At 55.0% G+C, this 26267-nt stretch overlaps 1 protein-coding gene across 2 annotated transcripts; it reads right to left on the bottom strand.

Annotated features, from left to right (window-relative positions):
- Nucleotides 1–1599: 1599 nt before the first annotated feature.
- On the bottom strand, nt 1600–26267 carry WIPI2 (WD repeat domain, phosphoinositide interacting 2). 2 transcript variants are annotated; one of them, XM_068967449.1, is made up of 12 exons: nt 26156–26267; nt 20076–20158; nt 9789–9958; nt 8764–8860; nt 8264–8361; nt 7723–7815; nt 7201–7271; nt 5172–5279; nt 4324–4488; nt 3757–3864; nt 2957–3087; nt 1600–2239 (listed from the first exon to the last, which is right to left on the bottom strand). In XM_068967449.1, the coding sequence occupies exons 1-12, from the start codon at nt 26227–26229 to the stop codon at nt 2127–2129; spliced, it is 1311 nt and encodes a 436-aa protein (XP_068823550.1). In that variant the 5' UTR covers nt 26230–26267; the 3' UTR covers nt 1600–2126. The 2 variants fall into 2 exon arrangements, with proteins under 2 accessions (XP_068823550.1, XP_068823551.1); XM_068967450.1 differs by having other exon boundaries at nt 2990–3087.

Genomic DNA, 26267 nt, shown 5'->3' with positions numbered 1-26267 from the left:
CTTGACATAAGAATTCACGTTGGTGTAGAGGTCGGGGTTCAGCCGAGCCCCTTCTCTTGCGCGGGAGCAGGGGTCCCGCCGCTGACCACGGCTCCCCTTTGCTTTCTGCCCAAGCCCCTTGCAAGACCCCGGACCATGTGCAGTGGAGGGGGTGGGGCAGCAAACACACCCCCACCCTCTGAATTCTTCTCAACCAGGGCCCCTCCTGGCGGTGCACAGGTTACGCCGACCCGGGTGAGCAGAGCGTTCTCGCGTCTGAGACGGCACCTGGGCCAGCCGGACCCCCGGGGCTGGGAGGCTGAGGCTGACAGGGGAGAGAGCCCGTGCGCTGGGATGGCCGACCCCAAACAAAGATGAAACCACACACCTGTGAGAAGAGAAAGCTGGTGCAGTAGATCTGAGGCCCCCAGGCACCTGACGGGGGAGCTCACCAGCAAGGCCGGGACTCGTCGACAGGGAGGCTACTCTCGCCCCAATAGTTCCGGTCCCAGACTGGCCACATGCAGTCTCCACACCAAAGGCGCCACCGAGGAGCTGGACGCTGAGCTGGTTCTGGAGATAGAGGGCGGGGCCGCAGGTGTGGCCGGGCCGACGGGGCTGCGGGCCGGTCCCCAGCCCTTGCTCAGGGCGCTGTGGGGCCTGGGTTCCAGACCCGTCGCCAGGGCTCCCACTTCACCAGGGACACAGGACGGACGTGCCGAGGCTCTGGGGAGGGGGAAACTGACTCCATCCTCCCCTCCCTTCTCACAGGGCACTTCACGTCGTTGCGATGAGCCGGGTTTCTGTAGGTTTCTGCTGCAGACGTGCCCAGGGCACTTCAGAGCCAACCAGTGGGCAAGTGGCCTGAGGTGTGGGGCCTGGCCCTGGCGCCGGGGCACTGAAGCGGGCAGTCAGCTCCGCCACTCGACAGGTATGACCCAGGTACACGCTCAGCCTGGCGTGACACCGCAGATCCGTCCTCTGCTCCAGCAGGGAAGGCGGACGCCACACCGCTGCTCTCCCACTTGCGTCCTTAACTATTGCTGTCCGAAGAAGTCAGAACCGTCTTTGGCGACGTCAGTTCCACTTAAAAGTCCCTTAAAACTTGAACGGCTACGCGTCTCGGTTTGGAATGCAGAGTTCGAGGTATACGAGGTTGTCTGGGTTCTGTAAAAATGAGAGGGGAAGCCAGGCAAGCACTGGAGTTTGTGACCAGAGTCTCTCGTCACTCGTGCCGAGTCGTTTTGGAAGATGCAACAGGGATGCACAGATCACGCTGTGAGTGGGGCGCCAAGATAAGAGCACAACTTGGATGCCCATCCCGGCTGATTTCTGAGCTTCATGGGCAAAAGAACACCTGCAAACGTCCCTCAGACAAACCAACACCCCACACATACAGCTGTTCGACAGGAAAGTCACAGCTGAGACCAGACAGTCGGAGTACACGACATTCCCAGGCTACGGCGCTCCTGGGCGTCTGTCTTTCAACCCCACGGGGCTGTCGGAAAGAAAGGTTTTCAGTTTCAGGAAGAACCTCTTTCTCTGAATACCCACCCAGAAAGCAAGACCAGAAACAGGAGTCTACCGCAGAAGAAATCCCAGAAGAATCCAATTTGGAAAGAATTTAATTAACAAAATAAAATGGGGGGGGAGGGGTGAAATGGTCCCGGAGGGGCTCCAGGGAGAGAGGACCCCCCAAGGCCACCTGGCCTGCCCAAGCAGGACCAGATGCGCGCTCGCCGCCGCCGCCTTCCCGGCCTGTGCCTCTCTGCACAGACTGAAAATCCCAGACGCCTGCGGGCTGTTACGAGCAGGCTCCAGAGCTCCTGGCTGGCTTGGCACATTAATACATGCAAAGCAAAGGTGTTTTGAGAGCTTCACCAAACAGTTGATTTTGGCAAAAAAAGAGAAAACCAATGAAAAGCTAAAAATTCATAAGCAGGATTAAAAGCCACTGAAGTGAAAACAATGTATTTCTCAACAGTATGGAATGAGACTACAGCTACAATCTTTTTTTTTTCTTTTTGATTTAGAAGTCTCTGCCATCCTCTCCCCAGCTCGGGTCAAAGTTCATAGCAGCATGACTGCGAAGTCCTCTGTCAGCCAGTGTCCCCTGCCTCGGGGCCCGAGGAGGTCACAGGTCGTGGTCAGTCCGTCCGCAGAATCATGGGAGGGTGCTCGCTGTCATCCTCCAGCCGCAGGGCGCTGGCCTCGTCCTCCAGCCCCGAGCCGCCCGCGGCACCCAGCTCGTCCGTGTAGGCTGCGGAGAGAGCAGCGCCTCAGGCAGGCCGAGCCCCAGCGGACAGTCCCCTCAGGGAGGCCGACCCCGAAGCGGGACCTGGGCCAGCAGGGAGCTCACGGCCCACAGGACGTGGAATTCTCACCTCTGCCCTGACCAGCGAGCTCCCTACAGCCCTGAGCCACTCAAGAGACAGCTGACTTTCCAAGACCCATGAAGGTAAGGAAGGAAGGAGCTGGGCACTAATGGGGACCCAGTGGAGAGGCTGCAAACGGCCCTCCGGAGTCAGGGGTGGGGGTGTGCCCAGACCCGTGGCAAGGATGCTCAGAGCCTCCTCGAAGCACACGCTGCCTTCACCTTGGAGTGAAACAGTGAGCAAGAGTGCGGCAGAGCGTGGGAGCGCACACCGCCCAGGGCGGCCTGGGGGAGCTGGCCGCCTCCTGCCTGGGCCTGCTTGCTGACCCAGGCCACAGGAAGGAGGGTCAAGACCAAGCGTTTTGGGCAGAACCTGAGCTGAGCGGAGGCAGGTGGTGGACAGTCCATAGGCACCTAGAGCCACAGGGCTATTTCTGTTTCAAAAATGAAGAAAATGGACTCAGCCTCAGGAGGCCTTGAAAACCGTGCTTACCACAGCGGGCCGAGTGCTGCAGGCCCCGCCCCGGAGTGCAAGAGGCAGGCGGGTGGCTCTGCGAGAGCGAGAGCCGCGGTGCTCCGCCCCAGGCTCGGCCCGGCCCTTACCCAGCGCCGTCGGGGACGAAGGCACGTGCGGACCCTTGGGCACGGCCGCGCCGTACGCCTGCGTCACCAAGGGGCAGTTGTGGGAGGTGGAGTCCAGGATCTCGTTGGTTGTCTCCATGCTGCCATCCAACCTGGAAGAGGAAAGGCACCAGCAGAGACAGTCAGGGCCACGCACGCGGCATGCTGCGCTGGCCCGCGGGTGACTCCCCCGGGAGTGGTCACCGGGACTTCCACGCGCCCCGTCTGATGAAGAGAGCTGGACCCAGAGAAGCAACCGCTCCGCGCCTTCTAAGACTGAAGACCAAGACCAGAGGGCGCTGCCAAATAACGCAATCACCCCCACGTTCGCCCTGATTGTAGAAGTATTACGGTGCCACTGTTTAAAGACAGAAAGCCCAACGGCATTACCTCCCAGTTAACTAACATTTACTCCTTCTCTTCAAAGACAACAGCAGCATCTCAGTGGGCCCCCAGGCCCCTGGAGAACCTGCCCTGCATCACAGATAGTGCCCTGGGGTCGCCCCTTCGGCACATGGCGCTGAGCTGAGCTGCGTCCTCAGCGGTCCTGCCCCGAGACACCCCCCCCACCAACCCACAGTAAGAGTGCGCCCCGGCCGCTCTAGTCTCTGCCCAGGTGCTGAGCTGGGCACGGGCAGAGGCGTGGAGGGCGGGCTTGCACCCACATGATGGGTGGTCGTGCGGAGCCCTGAGTCTCTGGGTCCCTGGCTTTGGGCACACAAGCAAGTCGCCCCCTGCCCACAGGGGCCCCTGCCCGCCCGGCGGAGGCACAGCCAACTCACTGGTGCTGCTTCATGAGGGTGCACTCGCCCCCTTCCTGGGGGTCCAGGTTGTACATGTACAGGTACCCGTCCGAGGCGCCCACCAGCAGCCGAGGGATCTTCTGGATTCTAGTGAGGATAAACAGCAACCAAATTCTAGAATCAAAACTTGAACAAAGCTCTCAATAAACTAACAGCCTGGCCTTCAGCCGGGCCAGGGAAGAGCGCCATGCCCCAAATAAGTGAGCGTAGCTTCGTGCACACACTGTCCGCACACGAGGATAAAGGGGTTCGGAGCGTGTGCGGCTGCCGGCGCTGGAGGCCCCGGGGCCATGCACTGGCCCTCTCACGCGGTGCTGAACTAACCATGCTTTCTAGGTGTTCCCAACACTGGGAAGAGGAAGCGTGTAGGATCAGACGCTGCGGGGCAGGCATCTGGGTTCCCTATCAGCGTCCACCTACGGCCCCCTCCACGTCCACGTGACTGGTCTAAACCAGAGGGCCAGGTGTACAGGTCATCCCCAGTGGCCTGGGACCCCACTCCCAGCTGGACGCATGGGACAGAGGCAGCTCCCCGCCCCGACTCACGTGGCCAGTGCGCAGATGTTCTTGTGGCCACAGAAAGGCAGGCGCACCGTGGCGAAGGCCCTGCCCTGGTTGAACATCTCCGTCACCTGGGAGGGCAAGTAGCTGGTGGACGCCATGAGCACCTTCCCGAAGTAGCCGGTCCAGGTGGTGGGCTCCTCCTGAGGCCTGGGAGGAGGACACACCGTCAGACACACACGGGCCCTTGGCTGAGAAAGACCACGCGCCCCTCACGTGGAGGCGAGGCTCAGCCCCGAGACGCGAGAGAAGTCTCCCAGGCTCACGGGGAACCTGGGGACGTCACAGAGCGTGTCCTCAGAGGGTCAGCAGAGGGGCCAGGGAATGACTGGCCCCTGCTCTGTAGCTGAGGATGTGAGGCCCATGTCCAGGAACCTTGCATCTTTCTATAGGGAAGTTTCCAAACGTTGGAGCACAGCCCCAACGATGCGCTCCCGCAGCCCGTTCAGACGTGCCTCAGAGTAAGACACAGCACAGATACCAGTGGTGGTCCTAGCGGGAGGCTCACCACAGAACCTGAGACAAGGCAACAGAACCACCGGGGATGACCTGTACACCACGCGTACCGCTGCAGTCACGCACTTTTTAAATCAACTGCTGCACAAATGGAAAATGCCTCTGAGCGAGAGGGAGGCAAGTGCCCCCTCCCAGGATGGTCCCGAGACGCACCACGGGGGGAAGCGCTGGGGGGACCACCCTCTGCCGCCCCATCCAGCAGGACCCCCTCGAACCCCACCCGTCCTGCTGCTGAGCCCCCACGAGCCCTCCAGACACACTTCCGCGCATCGGTGGACAGAGGGCCCCGTATCCCTCTCAACGTCTCTGCGACTCACTTTTCCTTCACAGTCTCGAGTTTGAAGATGTGCACAGTCTCAGTGTTGCTGGAGGCGGACAGGAACATGCCGTCCATGCTGAAGGCCAGGGAGCAGATGCTCACACACCTGGGGCGAGAGGGATGGGGCCGGTCACGCTGCCGCCCAGACACAGAGGGCAGATGGCAACCAGCACCGCCGCCCCCTCCGGAAGGGAAGTCACAGGGAAGGAAGGTCCCCATGACAAGTGCATGAGGGTCTTCTTATTCCTCTCCGGTCACCTTCTCAAAATACGTGAGGAAAGAGAGTGTCTGAAAGCTGACGCCCTGACCGAGCCATCCTTTAACAAGCCTCTCGTGACCACATAACGAAAGGAATCAAGGCTTCACTAAATCATTTTTAGCAGAATCAGGCTGGACTTACAGCACTAAGCTTAGTTAAAGAAACCTACTCATTGAGATTATAGAAACTCTTGACATGGAAAACCACGAACTGGCAACCTCGGTAACGTTTAAGAATAAACTTCTGACATCCTAAAACTCTAGTTTTCCCTTAAAACGTCACTGTAAAAACCACAAAGCCGGCGCTTCCTCGCAACCCTGCAGCCACAAGGTGGACTGGGTCCTGTCCCCAGGGAGGGGCTTTGTTCCAGCTGTGTTTCTGGAGCTCATGGCGCACGGGCCCCCACCCAGAGGAGCCTGGAGGGAGGGGAGGGTGAGCAGCAAAGGGAAGGCACTGCAGACACTGGGGGAGAGGCAGGAGGGGGCACTCGACTGACTGGAGGGCGCAGGAGCCCGCAGGTCACGCCAGGGCCTGCGTGGAGACAGGTTTCTCTGAGGAGCTGGGAGAGATGGCGAAGGGAAACACGCCACAGCAGGAAAGCAAGGACGCGGGGAGCCTGAACACCACGGAGTCCTGTTGGTGGAGCAAACCCGAGAGGCTCCCCGCAGGGCTGCCCCCATCTGTCTCACCCCCCTGCCCCGGAAGAACAGCCAGTGGGCTCAAGTCTGAGGGACGGAACCCAGTGAACATGAGCTGAGGCCACGGCGAGCGCGAGGCCAGGTGGAGATGCCTGGGGTTGGGGAGGCCGGTGTGGGGGGCGTGCGGGGACGGGTGAGGCCGGCTTGGAGGGGAATGGCAAGGCAGGCGGGGAGGCAAGTGCCCCCAGGTTCAGGCGCCAGGAGGAGGGCGGGGATGTTCCTGGGACACGCTGTGTGCAGCACGGTGGGTGTTGGGGCCGTGCTCTGGCCGCTGGGTGGAGCACCCAGCAGGCAGGAGAAATGTGGAAAACCTTGGCAGGTGGCCTGGGGACACGGAGGCATCCTGGGACACAGACAGACACCGTGGCTGAGGATGGAGGGGTGGGCTGCCCAGAGGGGGGCCTGGGGCCAGGGCCTCAGTGCAGAAATGCAGACACAGGAGCAGGAGCAGCAAAAGGAGAAAGACCCAAAAAGATGGGCGTGAGGAGAAGCGAAGGAAAACAGAAGGAAAGAGACACGAAGCAGGGGACGGGGAGGGGCGGCAGCCCAAGATCGCCCGTGGGAGGCCCTGGCGCCGGGTCCCACGGGTCAGGCCCCACCAGGCAGGGACGCGGACATCGAGCCGCATGGCGGCTGTGCTCTGCGGTCTCTTCAGAGAAACACTATGCGGCCCAAAGCCATCTGCCAGTCGGAGCGGGGCTGGGGGAGCTGCTCACGGGTTTTCAGAGCCTAGGAGAAGGGGAGGAGCCGCTGCCCAGGTCAGGAGCCCCCAGGGCCCATTCACCCCGGGCCCGGCTGGGCAAGCTCCTCCTTCCACAGCCTGGGCCATCAGGCCACACGGCTCGGCGCTCAGCGCAACCACAAACAACAAAATCCAGTTTGCCTCTATAACAATGCCCCTTGATCTCCCACAAAACCCCAAGCCCCTCCTGCCCCACCGGCTGGGCTGAGATCGCTGGCTGCTGGATGGGGGTCCCAGGGCTCAAGTGCCCACTGCTGGTCACAGAGGATGTTAAACTGAACTGCGAGCAGACGCCCCAGAGTCCCTCCTGGAGACCTGCACACTTCACCTCTTCACTCCTCTCCGGAACTCGAAGAGCTTCTGTCCTTCTGGAATGGAAAACACCCTAATCACGGTCCCCTGCAGCAGGGAGAAGAGGAAAGAAAAAGGAACTGAGCTGAGTGGAGTCAGACTCGGGCCTCTCGCTCATCGGACTGTGGCAGATGGGCGCCGACAGCTGTCCCAGCCGCACGGCCCCGAGTCCCGCACCCCGGCCCTCGCCAGGCACCATCAGAACACACCCTGCTCCACTGTGCGCACGGTGAAGCGCCGTCACTGCTCATCCTAACGCTGAGGGCCGTGCAGTCACAGCTGCGATACTCCCCGACAGGACGGCTAAACGCACCCCGGCCCAGCACGCCTCAGCCACCGCGCTCACTCGGCTCAGGCGCGGCGTGGCTGCGGGCGGCCCTCCAGGCCGTCACATGGGCCAGGCTGTGAGCGGTGGGGACAGACACCACTCTGGGGACTGGGCTGTGTGAGCACGGTGGACGAGTGGGTGGGACTCTGGGTTTCCATGTGGCCACCTTACCTTCTCGGAAGCAGTGGCAAGCTTGGTTCCGCTGGCGTCGAAGGCCAGGGCGGCTAACGGGCTGTCGTGAGCCGGGATCATGTTCGCAGCTCTCTGGAGGGGAGGGGAAAGGGACCCTGTGACCACTGTGACTGCGAGGCTACCGTCGATACCCATGAAGTCACCCACCGAGAAGGCCTATGGCTGTTATGGAAACCCCTGCACGGCTGACAAAGACGCCAAGTCCACCCGATTAACCACGGGTTGGGGAGGGGGCAAGGAAATGCCACTCAGAGCCTTAAAAGAAAAAGCGAAGCAATGTCCCCACGGAGGCTCTGGATCTTCCTCCGCTCCCTCCTGCACGCACACCGTGGGGTGCTCGGTACGGAGGGAGGGCAGGGACAGGAGCAGGCTGGAGGCAGAACGACCCGACCCGCTCGGCCACCAGGAGGCCGCGGTGGGAATCGGGAATCGAGCCGCTGAGCCAGGGGAGGGGGAGGCTGGAGCAGCTGGCCCCCGCCTGAGGAAGGAGGGGCGCCGCACCTCTCCCCCAGAGTCTCACCAGGTTGATGGTGTCGAAGACCTGCACCTCTCCGATGGTGGCGCTGCCCGGATACGCCAGGTAACAGTTGTCATTGTTGATGGACAGCGCACACAGGCCTGCGAGCAACACACGGGGACAAGGCGGGTCAGGTCGGGGCCCCTGGCGCCACCAGCAGCCGGCACGCATGCAGCAAGATGGGGAGGCCACGAGCTCTGACACGAGGTGGTAGCATCGCTGGGCCTTTTAAGGTCCACGCCCCACACACGCCCCGCAGGTGACAGCAGGCCTGTCACGTGCAATGTGTGTGCTCAAACGCACTGAGGCCGTGGTTGGAACTGATCAGAAACCTCAAGGCTGCAGGCTGACCCAGCCCACGACTGTGTGGTCACGAGACCAACATCAGATGGGCGGTAGCTGACTCTAAGAGCAACACTGTCTAAACCTGTGGAACCTGAGAGGAGAGAAAGCTCTCTCACGGACAGGACCTCTGAAGAGCAGCGCTGCCCCGCCCCGCTCACCGGTGGGGTTCGGGGGCGTCTCCCGGATGGTGTGCAGCACCTTCATGTCCCGGATATTGTGAATGTAGAGAGACTCCTCCAGGCACACGATCAGCCTCTGCGAGAGACGTGGACACAGAAGCAGGATGTGAGAGCGCGCCAGACTCCGAGCCTCAGTTAGGGCCTCCTGCCGGACACCATGCTCCTTCCAGAACTCCGCGGGCGCACGGTGCTCCAGGCCCCGCCCACCACCCATCACCGCGCCCCTTACTCCCCTGGAGCTGAGCCCCCGCCTACAACTCCGTCCTCCGGTTGGATGAGGACCTTTAACTGTGCGGTGTCATTTAGCATGACAGAAAGTGGTCCCTCACTAAGAAAACTGGGGTTTGATTTTCTTTTGCTCTCAGCCCTCCCGCCTCGAAAACCATGTCGAGGCTGGGGTCGCTCTGGTGAAGGCCCGCTGCTTTCAGAATCCGACGCTGACTGAGGCTGCGACTAAACCGCAGCCACGTGGCCATCGCGGGCACTACCTCAAGTCCCGGCCACCAGGCCCATGCTCCAGGCCAGACATTCTTGTGGGTTTTGGGGCAGACACAAAAAGGTAGTATATCTTTCATCTTTAGTTAAAAGTTAAATTAACAGTTAAAAAAGGGATAAAGAATTCCTTGGCAGTCCTGTGGTAGGACTCTCTGCTTTCACTGCTAAGGCCTGGGTTCAATCACTGGTCAGGGAACTAAGATCTCATAAGCCACAAGCATGGAAAGAAAAAAAAGATGCTCAGGTTTTTTAAAAAGGTAACTCTTATAAAAGAAGGCTCATGTCTCGAGGGATGGGTAAAGCTAACGGCACTCGCCACAGCATCTTCAGCAACGGGGCAGTCTGAGCAAAAGCAAGAGAGCAGAACCGAGCCCGGGCAGGCTGTGAGGGCAGCAGGGGGCCGGGGTCTGCCGGAGGCCCGGCAGCCGCTCCAAGGTCGCTGGAACGGCCTCGCAGCCGAGCCCCCGGGAAACCCGGGGCCCTGGGGCGGTGAGGGGAGCGCCGCCCACCTGCCTGTTGAGCTTCACCGCCAGGATGGTGTTGGAGTAGCTGTAGTTGCAGATCTCGGTCCCTTTCTTAAAGTGGCAAACCTTCAGCTTCCTGGGAGCTTTGAGGCTGACGATGGCCACCAAGCTGCTGGAGAACAATCTCTCCACGATGCACACATCTTCAGTGTCAGCTGAAAGGAGAGAGAAAACAAACCCATGTGGGCGTGTATCCCTGTCAACCAGCGCCAGGGGTCCCCGCACACAAACACATGTCTGAGGGCAGGCTCCCTGCAGGGAGAGCTCGGGGAAGGGTGAGGGGCAGACCACCAGGCCAAGTTCATGGTTTACAAGGCCCAGGCGAGCTGCCCACAGGCTGCCCCGCACCCTGAAAGGAGGGCCTGCTCCTCAGAGACCACCAGCTCTCGGCCACGGGCAGGCCATGCATTCCACACTGGCCGTACCTGACACACGACGGGCCCCCAAGTGCTCCCGTGTGACTCTGCGTCTGGGGCTCGCAGACACCAGACTGGGAGCAGGGGCTTACGGACCCCACCGCGGCCTGCCCTCCGCCCCTTGGGTCCCTGCGCCCCACTTGCATGGGGATACCCCCGCTCAGAAGACTGTGCTTAGAAACCGCATGCACAGCGGCCCGCCCAGAAAACGGGGCACAGTGGCCTCCCCACAGCTGTCACCTCAAACCGACTCCCAGGGCTGTCCCACCCCCAGCTCCCTCGCTCCCCACCTGGGTTTACTTGTGGTCACCGGGGTCAGTTCAGGGGAGGGGCAAAGAGCATTCTGGAAGGCAGGCCTCTGGATGGTTCCCACGGGCAGCTGTCTGGACCTGAGCTGCAGCTGAGCCGGGGTTAAGCACAGACCCGTTCATTGTCCTAACAATGGTCCAAGGCCACACTCTACTCTGTGAGGTGCTGAGCTCAGAGGTCAGAGAACTAGATGGCTCACAACCTGGGGACCTGCAGGGCCTGATCCTGCTGTGACCAGGCGTGCCCACACACAAGACCGAGGGCTCCTTCAACAAGCCCTGTCACCAAACTCCACGCTTTAACTTAAAAACACGTGTAAGTCAGTTTAGAAACCAAACGGCTAAAGTGAGCAAGTAAGCTCCAAAGGTCTCCGTATTAAGCAGAAACTCTCTCCAGGAAAATGCGGTGGCCGGCGCCATCTCCACGTGGGTTTGAACTCTTACGTGCTCTGCACGGGGCCCATCCAGGGGGAGTCAGCCCAAGGCGACGTGACAGACGTTTGTGGGAATAAAACAGGGTTTGCTCTTATGTGGAATGGGACAGGCAGTGAAGTCAAGCTCCTGGAGGACAGGCAAAACCAAGCCACAGCAGGAAGCCCAGAGCACGGCCTGCCTCCTGGGGCTGGGGTGAGGGAGCTTCCTGGGGTGATGGTGAACCCTGATGAGAGGCCAGGCCACACGGAGGTACATGCTCTAGTCAGACTCGGGATGCTTCCTCCAGATGTGACTGTAAATCCGAGCGTACTGACTGCGCACAGGAACTGTGTGCAGATGGCTGTCTGCAACGCGCTTTGAAATGCAGACACACAAGACGGGCAGGCAAGTCCAATGCTCACAACAGACTCCAGATCCTCAGGACGTGGGTATTGCCTATAAAACACTTCCAACTTTTCTCTGTGTGTGAAAACCTCCATTAACAAAACGGTGAGAAGAGGAAAGGGATGAATCGTTCCTTCGCTTAAACCAAGGGCAGAGAAAGTAAAGAAACATCGGCTTTAGGTGTCTGCCTGGCTTCCCACCCCACTCTAAGTTTGAAAAATTTTGAAACTTTCATGAGAAAAAGCATAAGAAACTTCTTTCTAGCATTTTAACAACAGGGGAAGTGTGGCATGGAGGCAGCCGAGCTGCTTTTAGCTGCAAACATTCCTGAGAGTGAAAGCTGTGACAAGCCTCTGAACACCCAGCACCTAAACTCACAGACGTCATCCTTCTGCCGTTTGGCCTCAACCATCCTTTTCTTTGCCGACTTTTCAACAAGAGGCTCATCATCTTGACGTTCCCACTAAATAAGTGAAGACACAGGAAAAATGTCTTTTCCAGCTCATGAAAACAGTGGAAAATTTCTTATATCAAAAGCAGCTGAGAGTGGATCAGGTATTTAACGTAAAACCCAAAGCCAAAGAACCAAAGGAAGACACGAGAGAGTGCTTACGCATCCAGAACAGGGAGGATTCCGGAAGCCTCAAGAGAAGAGCTGGACACAAAAACATCAAGGAGGACAAAGAGATGACAAGCGAGGGGAAGAAGCAAACGGCCCAGGAGAAGTATTTGCAGCCTCCACCAGATGGCTCCTGTGCCTTCAAACAGGAAGAGAAAGAGCAGGAACAAAGCAACTAAGAAAGAAACGTGCGAAGGACAATGACTTCCGGATAAAGTTTCACTTCAGTTATGATTGATTTAACGCAAAAAGACAGAGGAACATTAAAAACACTCAAGCTTATAAATACACATCTACACCGTAACCTGCACACAAACACTCACAGCAGCCAATCGGGAAACACCGCCAAAATGCAGGCACAGCCATCGTTCGTCCATCGACAAAACAGAGCACATCCCCACCCCGTGATGTCACTGGGCGAGAAGAAGAAAGGAAGTGCTCATCCACGCTCCAGCACAGCGGAGCCACGAAACCACCCCCTGAAGCCAGGCCCACGCGGCCCCGTTTATCTGGGACTTCCAGAGCCGCAGACCCACAGCAGCAGAAGGGAGATTAGCGGCTGCCCAGGGCTGAGGGGTGGGGGAGTGGGGGCAGTCACCCTGGGGCTAATGGGCTCGGGGGTTCTCTGGAGTGATAAAAATGTTTTAAAATTAGATTAAGGTAGGTTGCACAACCCAGTAAATATACTGGAACCTGCTGAATTGTACACTTTAAACAGGTGTTTTTTTATTGGCATCCAAATTACATCTCAAAAAGCTATTAGAAAAACCCACAGGCAGACCACCGCATCCACGTGAATTCCGACCAGTATGCTGAGATCTGACGCAGTGAGGACAGGGCGCTGGGCAAGAGTGACGGACAGGCAGACGGGGCGGCAGCCCGGTTTCGGGGGCGCGGAGGGCCCTCACCATGACGCTCTCCAGCCACGGCCCTGGACCGGGAGCACGCACAGGCTTCCACAGGCTCTCAGACTGCCAAAATCACACACTAAGCATTGGGTTTTTCTCTGGGAAGTACCCGCAACTTCCATCAGACTTCCAAAGGAGCCAGAAAAATCAGAGAATGGCCGAGGCTGCCTGCAAAGGGCAGAGGAAGTGCCAACCACTGAAAGGGCCATGTGCTTTTGTCTCCGCTTCATCAAAAACCAACCAAGAGGACCCCACCCCTTCAGCCCTAGGACGCAATTTGCCTGGACCTTTCCGGAACACAACTTCACAAAGTGATCCACCTTTACACACTGCCAAGCTCACACTCTGCCCGTGGTTCACACACCGCTGGTGGTTCACAAACTGCCCGCGGTTCACTGCTCATGGCTCACACCCTGCCCGTGGTTCACACGCCACTGGTGGTTCACAAACTGCCCACGGTTCACACACTGCCCATGGTTTACTGCTCGTGGTTCACACCCTGCCCGTGGCTCACACCCTGCCCACGGTTCACCGCTCATGGCTCACACCCTGCCCGTGGTTCACACGCCGCTGGTGGTTCACACGTCGCTCGTGGTTCACACACTGCCCATGGTTCACATACTGCCTGTGGCTCACAAACTGCCCACGGTTCACACACTGCCCGTGGTTCACTGCTCATGGCTCACACCCTGCCCGTGGTTCACACGCTGCTGGTGGTTCACAAACTGCCCGTGGTTCACACACTGCCCATGGTTTACTGCTCGTGGTTCACACCCTGCCCGTGGCTCACACCCTGTCCACGGTTAACCACTCGCGGTTCACACACTGCCCGCGCGCGGTTCACACCCTGCCTGTGGTTCACACCCTGCCCGCGGTTCACCCACTGCTTGTGGCTCACACACTGCCCGCAGTTCACATGCTGCTGGTGGTTCACACATTGCCAGGTTCACCGCTTGTAGTTCACACACTGCCCGTGGTTCACACGGCGCTTGTGGCTCACACGCTGCCTGTGGTTCACACCCTGCTCATGGCTCACACCCTGCTCATGGCTCACACCCTGCCCACAGTTCACTGCTCGCGGTTCACACACTGCCCATGGTTCACATGCCGCTGGTGGTTCACACGCTGCTTGTGGCTCACACGCCACTCGTGGCTCACACACTGCCAGGTTCACTGCTCGTGGTTCACACGCCACTCGTGGTTCACACGCCGCTCGTGGCTCACACGCCGCTCATGGCTCACACGCTGCTCGTGGCTCACACACTGCCAGGTTCACTGCTCGTGGTTCACATGCTGCTGGTGGTTCACACGCCACTCGTGGCTCACACACTGCCAGGTTCACTGCTCGTGGTTCACACGCCGCTCATGGTTCACACGCCGCTCGTGGCTCACGCACTGCCAGGTTCACTGCTCGTGGTTCACACGCCGCTCATGGTTCACACGCCGCTCGTGGCTCACGCACTGCCAGGTTCACTGCCCGTGGTTCACACGCCGCTGGTGGCTCACACGCCGCTCGTGGCTCACACGCCACTCGTGGCTCACACACTGCCAGGTTCACTGCTCGTGGTTCACACGCCGCTCGTGGTTCACACGCCGCTCGTGGCTCACGCACTGCCAGGTTCACTGCTCGTGGCTCACACGCCGCTCGTGGCTCACACACTGCTGGTGGCTCAGGTTTACTTATCTTTCTGCTGCGCTATCTCCAGCTCCAACATTTCTGTTATCACCTCACTCCCGAGAGAACTTTTGAAAACAAGCAGCCACGGTGTCCACAGACCCCGAGTGATCACGTCCCACTACACGAAGGTGTGCACGGCTCAGCCCCCTGGGCACGGCCGACAGTGCCGGGAACCAGGCTGTCGCCCGGGGAGCAGAGCAGTGTGGGTGCGCCCAGAGGCCTTGCTCTCACGGCCCATCCTGGTGGCCTCAGGAAGTCTGCTGAACTTTCTTCCTAGAGATGCCCATCCAAATGGAAGAAAATACTTCCTTTAAGAAAGAATGCTGTCCTCCTGGCACACTGCAGAGCTGGTGGTGATAAAACTCTCCACAGGGCGAAGAGAGGCGGAGCCAAGCCATGAACCGGCACAGCGCCAACCCCGCCGGGGATGTCTGGGACGCGGGGTGCTCGGAGGACACGCGCATGTGCAGCCCACCCGACCCTCCGCCACAAGACACAGGCAGAGAGGGTCCTGGGCTGCCCTGCTCAAAGACCCATCACAGCACACCTCACTGAGGGGACTATTCCAGCCAGCGCCCAGTCTGCCGACTCTGGACCGAGACGGACAGCCTGCTTGTGTTTCGTTTCCGAACCGAAGGCCTCACGAGGTCTGAGGTCGTTAGCTCAGAAACATAAAATGCAAAGATGACACAGGACGCAGAATCTGAAAAGGCCAACTTTTCCTGCCAAACTTCTGTGGCATGTTACAAACAACAAATCTGCAACCTTTATTTATATTGTCTACCAGGGTACGGTTTCACTGCAGCAGTGTTTCAGGGAAGAGAGACCACACATTTGCACATCAGACACCTTCAGGAAAATAGAAAAGGACACAAGAGGGAAAGAGAGAGCGATCAAACAGACGGCACACACAGTGGGCAAAGCGTAAACATGGGAGGCCCTGCAACTTCAAGTCTGAAACAACACTATAGAGTTTAAAGCAGAAACCTTCCAGTGCTGCTGGGCAAGGTCTTGTTTTTCTTGTTGTTGTTGTTAAATAAACAACAGAACAAGTAGTTGTCAATCTTGCTTTTCCAAAGACCAGCTCTGGCTCATTCTTTCTGTGGCAGCAGCGGTTACTGACAGAGAGGATCTGAAGTTATGACGGTCGGTCAAGAGTTTCACGGCCAACTGAGCCAGGCTGAGTTTGGAGCAGTAAGTTCTACTCTGCTCAGATTCTATGTGTAGAAAAATGCCAGAAAACCATCTCGGTGCAGCAGCTAATCTGTTTTCTAAGAGACATTCTTTTTATCTACTTAATAAAAGAATATGAAAGAGGAAAGGGGGATAACAGTCTAGGAGCTAAAGAATTCCGCAGCTTCAGTGCACTAACCCTCAGAGAGTTCTCTGTGCACCCCTCACCTATTTCAAGGGCCAAAGTTCACTAAGAACAGAGAGATCTCTACACCACCTTACCACGCTGGGCAGGGCACACCCACTCTCCCAATGACGCTATCAAGACGTCACCTTTGGGGGAGTTTTCTGGTGGCCCAGTGGTTAAGGCTCCACGCTCCCAAAGCAGGGGGCCAACGTGTGATCCCTGGGCAGCAAACGAGATCCCACAGGCTGTGACTAAGAGATCCCATGCCACAGCTAAGGCCTAGAGCAGCCAAAAAAAAAAAAAAAAGCATCACATTTTATTCCACCAAAAACCTTTGAAAAATACGGTGCCAAAAACCACTTAATAAACTTCAAGGAAACACATTAGTCACTGAACGGATTCAATCTGAGGAAGTGCCAAGACCCTTTCTAAGCACAACGGGTGGGGGTGGGGTGGGGAATCCTGTACATTTCAAACCGGATGACTAATCACTGCAACCACGATTTAACAGCTCAACTCGGGCACTGGTGGGCACACAGATTTACTAAATGCTTCAGTCATCCGAAAAGCCTAGTAGAATCCTTTCTCCTGGGAAGAAACTCCCTACAGGAAACAAGCGTGTGTCGGGCAAGTAAAGGCGGCCGGTGTGGAGATGAGCAAGCGCTCGGGCTCGGACACACTTCACCCTGACCACACCCGCCAGCTCCGCACCGGGAGAAAGGCTTCTGTAGGAGTCAAGTCGTGGCAGGAGCCGTGAGCCAGGGACCCGCACTTGAAGAACCCGGCTTCCACCTGTGTCCTCATGAAGGGCCCAGATCCCAGCCTCCAGGGGCTGCAACAAGCCGGGGGCCTCCTGGGGGTTCAGACACCTTCCACTGCTGGAGGTGAGGGTGCCCGAGGTGGAACCGAGAGGGGAGGCCAGGGCCTGGAGGGAGCCTGGTGAGCCTCGGACCCCGGTGGGGCACGAGAACTCTGCGCTGCAAGCACCGGGTCCGCGGAAGCGACTTCTACGGGCCTCACCTTGTGCTAATGGAGGTGCAGAGGGTGGGATTTACCTCTGTGTTTGCTCCACACTGTGCCCCCGGCCTGACATCTGACACGAGAACACCTGCTCGTTCCTGGTCTGCCTCCATTTAAACAGAAGGGTCACGAGAGCAGGAACTCTGTCACGGCTGCGTCTCCACGGCCGGAGCAGGGCTGGCACACAGCAGGTCCTCAATGAACGAAATCAAAAGTGGACACGGGATGTCTCTTCACAACCACTCACTGAAACTCCCCCTTCGTAAGGGACACTGACGGGTAAAGGAGGGTTCCAAAAGGGAATACCAAACCATGGTGGAAGCAAAGTTGCTAGCGGTGGAACATTCCAGAAGCAGATACTGGCATCGTTAATAAGGAGAAAACCCGATTTCCCCAACTGCATGCCCACGTGGATAATTAAAATGATAAACAGCAAATCTCTTTGAATTCATACCCCAGAGTGACGGATTATGAGCATACTGGCCTCCTCAGTTCTCTGTAAAGAGAATTCTTAATTAGGTCAGGCCACAGGCAGGCTTCAGAGTTATCATCATGTATAGAGAAACTATCTACAAACCACGTCCATGAGAAAGGACTAACATCAAGGATGTACAAAGAACTCTCAAAACTCAGCATTAGTAAGCGGGCCAGTCCTTTTCCGGTAAGTGGCCTGAGGTGACTCCTAAAGATGGTGCGCTATTCACTTGACCCAGAAAACCCCACAAAATCATGCAAATCAAGAGGTTCAAATCTTCGTGTACACTTTAAGAACACTCGAGAAACTGCCCAGGCCATAAAGGGTATGCACATCCGAAAAGCCACCAAGTATCTGAAGGACGTCGCGTTAAAGCAGCAGCGTGTGCCGTTCCGCCGTTACAACGGTGGAGTTGGCAGGTGTGCACAGGCCAAACAGCGGGGCTGGACTCAGGGTCGGTGGCCCAAAAAGAGTGCTGAATTTCTACTACATATGCTCAAAAATGCAGAGAGTAATGGTGAACTTAAGGGCTTAGATGTAGATTCTCTGGTCATTGAGCACATCCAAGTGAACAAAGCCCCCAAGATGTGGCGCAGGACTTACAGAGCTCACGGTCGGATCCACCCCTACGTGAGCTCTCCCTGCCACACTGAGATGATCCCTACTGAAAAAGAACAGATTGTTCCTAAACCAGAAGAGGAGCCTGCACAGAAGAAAAAGATATCCCAGAAGAAACTGAAGAAACAAAAACTTATGGCCTGGGAATAAATGCCGCAAAAAATAAACGCAAATAAAGGTAAAATTGTTGGTTGTCTTAAAAAAAAAAAAAAGTGGGCCAAAACAAGTAAGCACATGAAAAGATATTCAACGCCATTAGTCATCACAGAGACATGAAGTAAATCACGGTGAGATAACACTGCACAGATCCCCCAGGATGGCTAAAACATACTGGTCACACCAAAGGCTGGCGAGGATTCTGAGGGACTGGCTCGCTCACGCATTACTGGCAGGAATGTAAACTGGTACAGTCTCCCTGGAAAACAGCTCAGCACTTAAAAACAAAAACACCCCCACACCAACATACCACCCGGCAGTCACACTTAAGACATCAATCCCAGAGCAGCGATGCCACATCCACACGCGACCCCAGACACACATGTTCCAGCCCAGGCCTGGAACCAGCCCACATGTGCTCTGCCAGGTGATTCGTTTTGGTGAACCACGGTGTTCCACGTTGCAATTCTCCTTTGCCCACTAATGTCTCTTACGAAGGGGGAGTTTCAGGTGATGGTGAAGCTGCTGGGCCCTGTCTGCACACAGAATTTCAGCCACAGAAAAGGTGGGGCTACCGACACCGAGCAGCTTGGGTAAACTTCCAGGGAAAGGTGCTGAGCGACAGCAGCCAGTTCTCAAAAGGCTGGTTGTTGTTCAGTCACTAAGTTGTGCCCCGTTCTGACCCCATGGACGGTCAGGGCTCCGTGGGACTCCCCAGGCAAGAGCAGCCGAGTGTGTTGCCGTCTCCTCCTCCAGGGGATCTTTCCGACCCAGGGATCGAACCCGCATCTCCTGCGTCTCCTGTGTTGGCAGGCAGGTTCCTCACTGCTAAGCCACCAGAGAAACCCCTCAAAAAGCTACATACTTCCATTTATGTAACATTTGCGAGATGACAGTCACTCTGGAACCAGAGGACATATTTCTGGCTACCTGGGATTTGTGACTAGGGCGCAGGGTAGACAGGTGTGGTTACAAAAGGACTCTGCACTGTTAGAACCGCCCGGTAGCTTCACTGTGGGGGATGTGGGTGTTCAGGCCGGGTGGAACCACACACACACACACAGACACAGACACACACAGACACAGACACACACACACACACACCCTCCCCGGATTGCATCCTGTCGCCTTCCAGATGGGGATGCTATACTGCACTTTTGCAGGATGTTACCACTGGGGGAAACTGGGAAAAGGGGAGAAGGACCTGGAGTGTTTCTCACAACTACACGTAAACCTACGATTCTATTGACGAAAAAGCTATGCATGTGAGTCAAGCCTTTTCACCCCGTCCTCTCTGGGGCAGGGGCTGTACCTACTACTACTGACTCGCCAAGTTCTCTCTCCTTCATTCTTTCACACACAGAGACTGAGGTCCGTGAAGTGGTCTGTGTAAAGTCTCAGCAGGTGATGAGAAAGGTGGCAGAGTTCTCCGTCCTCTCGCAGCCCCACAGGCCTCTGACACACAACTATGAAGATACCAGAAGATGCCAACTGGCAAAAAATAAACCATTCCAAGGGGGCTGTAAAATTGTCAAATTCTGGAAGTCTTCTATGAGAGATACCGAAATGGTTTTACTGGCATTTAAAAGGGGGAGCATTACAGAGTAGTATAGCATGATATCATGTATTGAAAACGAGGACCCATAAAACAAGTACTTCAAGTCTTTCTACATGTACATTTATAAGCGTGCAAATGCACACTCTGATTTGATCTGGGAGAACAAACAGCGACTGTTCACAGCCACAGCTGCCCCCTGGCAGTAAGGCCAAGGGGAAGGCAGATCCGTGGTCAAGGGCACCTGGATTTTAACCGTCACGTTTCAATTAAAAATACAACCTAATTCAAGTATAACTTGTCTACTTTAAGAAAGGGGAAAAATAAAGCAAACACTTACTGCATTCATAGATCTGCTCCAGTTTATCCACAGAAGAAAGGGAGAAAAATTTATACCCGGACTTACTACCAACGGCTAGAGACCTGCAAAAGAGCCAAATTCAGAAATAAGAGCCGAGACGCGTAGGCAGGGATAACGCACAGACGAGCTCCATGCTACCGGACTGTCTCCATCATCTCTGCCCAAGACTAGCACACAGGTTCGTACAGCTGGCACCAGGTGAGTGGTGGCAGAGGAGAGAAGAGGTGGGGCAAGGAAGACGCTGGATCTCACGGCCAGCAAAGACAGACAGTGAGACTTTAAAGGTAAGTTTGACATAAGAATAAAAGTACTCAACCCTAAACCAACGATCCCCTCAAAAGACAGTGGGGTTTCTCAGGTGACCCGACACACACGTGTGGTTATATGGGAGAGTCCAAAGGTGAAAATAACATTGCAAATTTTAAACAAAGACATTTACACCCTTGGTGAATGACGGTGTCTCTTGGCGCTGCAATAAGGTTGTAATAAACGCAGCTCAGTCACATGATGCTAAGCCTAAGCAGCGGGATGGAAATAAAACAGACCAAAGAGCTCACTCACAGTCTGCAATGGGAAGACCACATCGCAGGGCTGGTCCAGAAGGACGACCTTGTGTGTGAGAACCCACATTCACCACCCAGCACCACTGCTTGCTAAGAGGCTTGGCAGGACTTCCGAGCTCTCTCTCCAGATCCCCAGCGTGGCAGGGCTGCAACACTAGATGAAGTTCCCTCGCAGAAACTACTGCTGTCTGACCACGGCGGAAGAAATGAGCTGCAAGCACGGGTTTCAGAAACAGAGAGGATGGGAGCACAGAGCAGGAAGTGGCGGGACGCGCGAACTCAGAGCTGGGACCTTTCTGGAACTTAACGTCTGGGAGAACAAGGCAACAAGAGGAAGCAGAAGGTAAACCAGAAGCCGAGAAAAAACAAGACTGACAGCTCATTCGATGAGCGCGTGTACGCCAAGATGAAAACCAGGGCTATTTTCATGACCATTTTGTCTATGAGAAATGCAAGATGTCCAACCTCTTTCACGCTTAGGCAGAAGAAACACAAAGAACAGACTTGCTATGAACACTGTCGAACTTTCAAACTGTAATTGGTTCACCCCAGAGATCTAAACAGAATAAGTTTCTACCAACTCCAACAACTGTTCTCTGCAAAAACACCGCACTATATTGAATTAACTAGTAATTAAGACAGTGTTACCTATACATATTTTGAAAAACAATAAAGGAGCCAATAAAACCACAAGAATATACAGGAAAGCTAAAAATAAAATCTCCACAATTCGTAACTTCTGGAAAATTGATGTCCAGGAAAATGTTTTCCAGACAACTTAGGGTTACTATTTTAAGCATCCAAGCCTTCTTCCCCAGCATTTCTGATTCTCTTAAAAAGTCATTCTTTTACAGGTTTCTGTATGGGATGGCAAACCCTCAACACCCGACTGGGCTCACACCGCTGAACAGCTGTGCTGTCAGAGTGAAGTGACTCTCGGACCTCAACGGGAGCTGAGGGCTCAGGCGGCAATGGCCGTGCCGGGTTAAACGCTACCGCTCACCTTCTGCTGTGCTGGCGGCTGCCACTGCTCTCCAAGCATCCTACCAGCGTTAACAGGCCCTCCTTCAAACTTCTTGTTGACATGGAAAGCAAGTCACCAAGCCTAATAGTTTTACATGTAAAATAAGCCCAGGGGCTTCTTCTATGGGCAAAGTTAGCCAAACAGAATTAGCGAATGAGAACCTGGATTTTTATATACCCAGGGCCTTGCCTGTGCTCCAAACAGGCCGAATTTGTTAAAACTGATCAAACACTAGCTCTCTGACATTCTCCCGGATGCTCAGAAACGGATTTAGGATACTAAACACCTTCGCTAGTTTTCACCGCATGGCTTCCCTCTTGTGAATCCCAATCAGTGGGAAATGTAAACAAAAATACACCACCTGTTTTTGACAGGTGCATGTGGTACAGTGTGAGCATACACTTTACCAATAAAGGCAGACACCTTTAAAGGATGGCATGGAATATAAACACGTGTGATATTTACATCTCGGATACCAGCAGTCAGGTTCATGCACCCGACTTTGCGGAGATTCTGCTCTTAACACCACCTCAAGACTTGCCTGACCCTGCAAAGGCAGCTTAGGACAGGTGTGGTAACAGACCAGCACCAAAGTTCCCTGACAACTAATCTCATTCCCACTAAGTGTTGCTGCGATAAAGTTTTTGTTTTGTTTTTTAAGGTAATACAATGAGATCTTTTACTGATAAAGGGAAGACCAGCAACAACAGAAAAAAGGATGTATTTACTTAACGCCCCATTTCACTACCATACCCCTGCCTTCAAGTATGCCTGGTGTCAACATCTGGAGACTCTGCAGTACCCTCTGGAGATAAGGCCCAGTCCTTCACCTTCAGGGGCAGGAGACAGCCACTGCTTCTGAGACACACTTTGGACCAGCCCTCTGGATCTTCGCCACACACAGCTTTCCTCCACCGCAGAGGTTCCTAGACCGCCCGTCCTGAGCCTTTGGGGGTTCTGCGGGTTCAGGCGGGCTGGCTCTCTGCCTTTCCCACCAGCGATGGAGGAGCCACTCCCTTTGTCCCTTGCTGGCTTCGAACATTTTGTTGCTGGTGCCTTTCTTTCTCCTTCTCCTCATTCTCCGGGCTTAAGCCTCTTTCAGTATCTTTTTGATATTTTACTGGTTGCCGTTCTATCAGGGTTCCGAGCGGGGCCAAAATCAACACTCCCGTTCCATCCACCATGATCTCTGCCTGCAGATCTCTCACCGAATTTAAACGCGAGTGCTCAGTATCTAAGGCAGGGATTGCCACTGAAAAACAAACATGCTTCTAAGAAAACATTTTAAAAACGTTCTAAAAGAAAAACACCATGCTTAATGCTCTTTTCTTTACTCCCTTACCCGTGATCGGCCAGCCCACGTCTTCCCTTTTCATTATCTCTCCAAAGAGCACACTCAACGATGGGTGAAGTGCAAACAGCCCATATCCACAAAAAGGAAGTGACCTGAAGTGCTGCTGAGAACTGGCAGGCCCCAGGGCCCACCTCAGTAAGCTCCTGTCTATCCCAGATCTCACCCGGACATCCCTAACGCCTTTCAAACTCAGTAATATTCAAAGCAGAGTTCACCTTCCCCCTGAACCTTCTATAACGTGCTGTCACTGTTCATCTCGGACCCAGGCTGGACACGTGGGAGGGACCTTCTCCCTTAGATGTGTTATGCAGCTCCCATGGGTTACACCAAATCCCACTGGCTCCCCAGTAGCTCACCGCCGGCCACTGCTGCTGGACAATATCCTCCCTGGTAACTGCCATGGTTCCTCAAAAACACTCTCCACACACGGGCAGAACCACCAAGAACTTCAAGCCCAAAGGGTTCTTACTCCCACGCTCCTGGATCTACTGATGAGGAAAAGGGGAGAAGTGGCCTTCCAGGAGAGTTGATGTAACCTAGAAGAACCCTGGTTCAAGGGAGCAATAGATTCAGACCAACGCCCCCTACTGTCTCTGTGGCCGTAACTTAGACACGAACAGCATCAATGCTACAGACAGAAGATGCGGGAAGCCAAGTCTGTGTCCTGCGATTTCTCTGAGGAAGGTGGTTTCTAAATGATTCGGCCGCTGCCCAGCAACCACTGAGTCTGCACAGGCCTCACGGGGTCCCCTGCAAGTACTTAGTCCCTGATATTTCCACTGAAGAGCCAAGCAATACTCCACACCTGTTAGTTTCTTAATTTTAATGTCAAAAAAACCAAAAAGTCCTCCAAAACAAGCTTTCCAAAGGGTTACTTTCAGAAACCAGGATTGGAACCAACCAGACAAGAAGAGGGAGATGATAGGGACCAGCTTCTCTTGATTCCTCTCCCCTAGTTCTAGTTAAAAAAAAAAAAAAGAAGGTAAAATAAAATAAAACATCCAGACTTTTAGGATAAAAATCATAGGAAAAAAAACAAAACACTTACAATATTTGAAACTATATTACTACCACAGGACAGATACAGTTTCACATGAAAGGAATACTGCTGTTTAAGCATTACTGTATAACTCACAATATATTTTCTATTAAGTGAAGTGGTTCCAGATTTTCTCACTGAATACCATCAATGTGGATGCAACAGTCAAATCCTTGCTTTCTAAAAAATTATCTTAATGTGAACACTGGGGATGGGGCAGGGAGGGAGAGGGGTGTGCGGCCAAGCCTCTCCCCAGGAAGCTCTGTTCTCCTTTCAGGTGTACATTTACAACAAATTAGTCACTTTAATCAATAAATTTTTAGTATAATCCTAGCTTACTACTCCTTACAACTTCTGCTCATACTCTATCAAGGTCTCTTTGGCAAGTCAAAATTATGACGCAGAAATCTGGTCTTCAACTAGTAACTTTAGGACTCACAGAGGAGTGGGAAAACACACAATTTCTAAGCACAAAAAGATCTTATTTCAGGCCAGAGTGACATTCTTCTTCTATTATACAGGGAAATTGGTGTTTGAATGCCACTTGAAATGACAGCAAAAGAGAATGCTTTCTCATACCTGATTCCTTTCAATATACATGGTGAGTGGTGAAAAAGAGAAATAACAGTAGAAAATGTTTGGGGAATTCTCTAATTCATACAAGACATAAAAAACCATAACGCTACCATTCTTACTGGTCTCAAAATACTAAGGGCTTAAAAACAGAGTCATCGTTGGTTTGAACTGCCCTCTTCACTACCCAATAATAGTTCTCAGTCACAAAGCCCTGCAACAGGTGGTCCAGACTGCTCTCCTTGGAGTGGCTTTTGGTCACCACGCTAATCCTTCGCAGTTTTCATTTTAAAGATCGCTACAGTCTGCCTTCTACGCTCACCGTCCTCCAGACCCTACTCTGCAGGTACAAACAACAGCAGGCTGGATTGGAAAGGAGGCTGGAAGAGAACTCAGGAAAGCTGCCCCCACGCCACTATTAATGGAGCCTAGACCCAGGCTCTGCTCAGAAGCTCCTGCACTTTGGTTTCCTCCTCTGAAGTTGGCACAGGTGATCTGCTCCCTTCCAAGCCTCATCGGAGTCCCACCGTGGGGGGCTCTGCACTATTTTCCCAACTCTGGAAGGTGCAACTGAGCACCCTCTGCGTGCCACTGACTTGGTGCCTTGCCATTCTGCAAATGACCTTTCTTTGGCCAATTCTATTGAGCCAGGAACAACTCAACCTACTACTCAGTATGAAGCCAACGACCCACTCCTCCGCTCTTACATCACTTCCTCTTACTCACTTCTCAAGATGGCTCTCCTCCCTTCCAGTCCCACAGCTCACTCTTCCTTCTCCAGAAACCTGCTCTAATAACTATCCTCACACGTTCCCCCAGGAGACAGCGAGCCTCTGAAGAATCGGCTTCAAACCCGTGAGGGCTTGGACAAACAGCGTTCGGAACCCAAGGGTTGGCATCAAGGGTCTCTCTTCCCGTACAAGGATGGCCCATTCCCTGAGGCACCAGGACTCCTCAGAGGTTTCTCTGTTACAACCCGCCCCTTGGCTCAGCTTCTCCCCAGGTCAGAGACCAGAATTACTGCTAAGTCTGTTTCTCGCTCGAGGAGGACATCAAGGTTTCCTGTCAAAAAGAACAGCAAGAGAGGAAGAAAAGGAAATCGAGGGGTTCCCTTAAGACGATGAGGAGATGAGGAGAGCCTGGAAGAGCGGAAAGAGTGAGGCAAGAAGGCTGACGAACAAGGGGGGTGGGGGGATGCGGGATGCAGGGGAGAAACCCACCCCCACCCCCACCACTCCAGAGATGGTTGGGACGACAGGTCAGGCCACAAAGTTCGGGCCCAACTTGGCGAAAAGTGAGACGGAAAAGACAAAGCCTTCTTGGAGATAGGGAAAAGAAAAGACCTCCCCTGGTCCATCCCTTTCCCCGCCCAGAGGTCGCAGCTCCCAGGGCAGAGCCTGGAGGGTTCCCCAAGGAAGGGGGGCCCGCCGGGGGTTGGGGCACGCCTCCGCCCTCCCCGGCTCCGGGCACCCCGGTCCCCCGACCCCCGCCCTCGCCCGTTCTTACGTGACGTCCTGGTTGAAGTTGGCGAAGAGCAGCTGGCTAGCGCCGGCCTCGCCGCTCTGACTCGCCAGGTTCATGGTGGGCGCGCGGCCCGCGGGCCCGGCCGGGGGCTCGC

Source organism: Capricornis sumatraensis, chromosome 3 (assembly GCF_032405125.1).
Source record: "Capricornis sumatraensis isolate serow.1 chromosome 3, serow.2, whole genome shotgun sequence".
Classification (NCBI taxonomy): domain Eukaryota; kingdom Metazoa; phylum Chordata; class Mammalia; order Artiodactyla; family Bovidae; genus Capricornis; species Capricornis sumatraensis.
The sequence above is the reverse complement of the archived record's forward strand: the minus strand, read 5'-3'. Positions and strand labels throughout refer to the sequence as shown.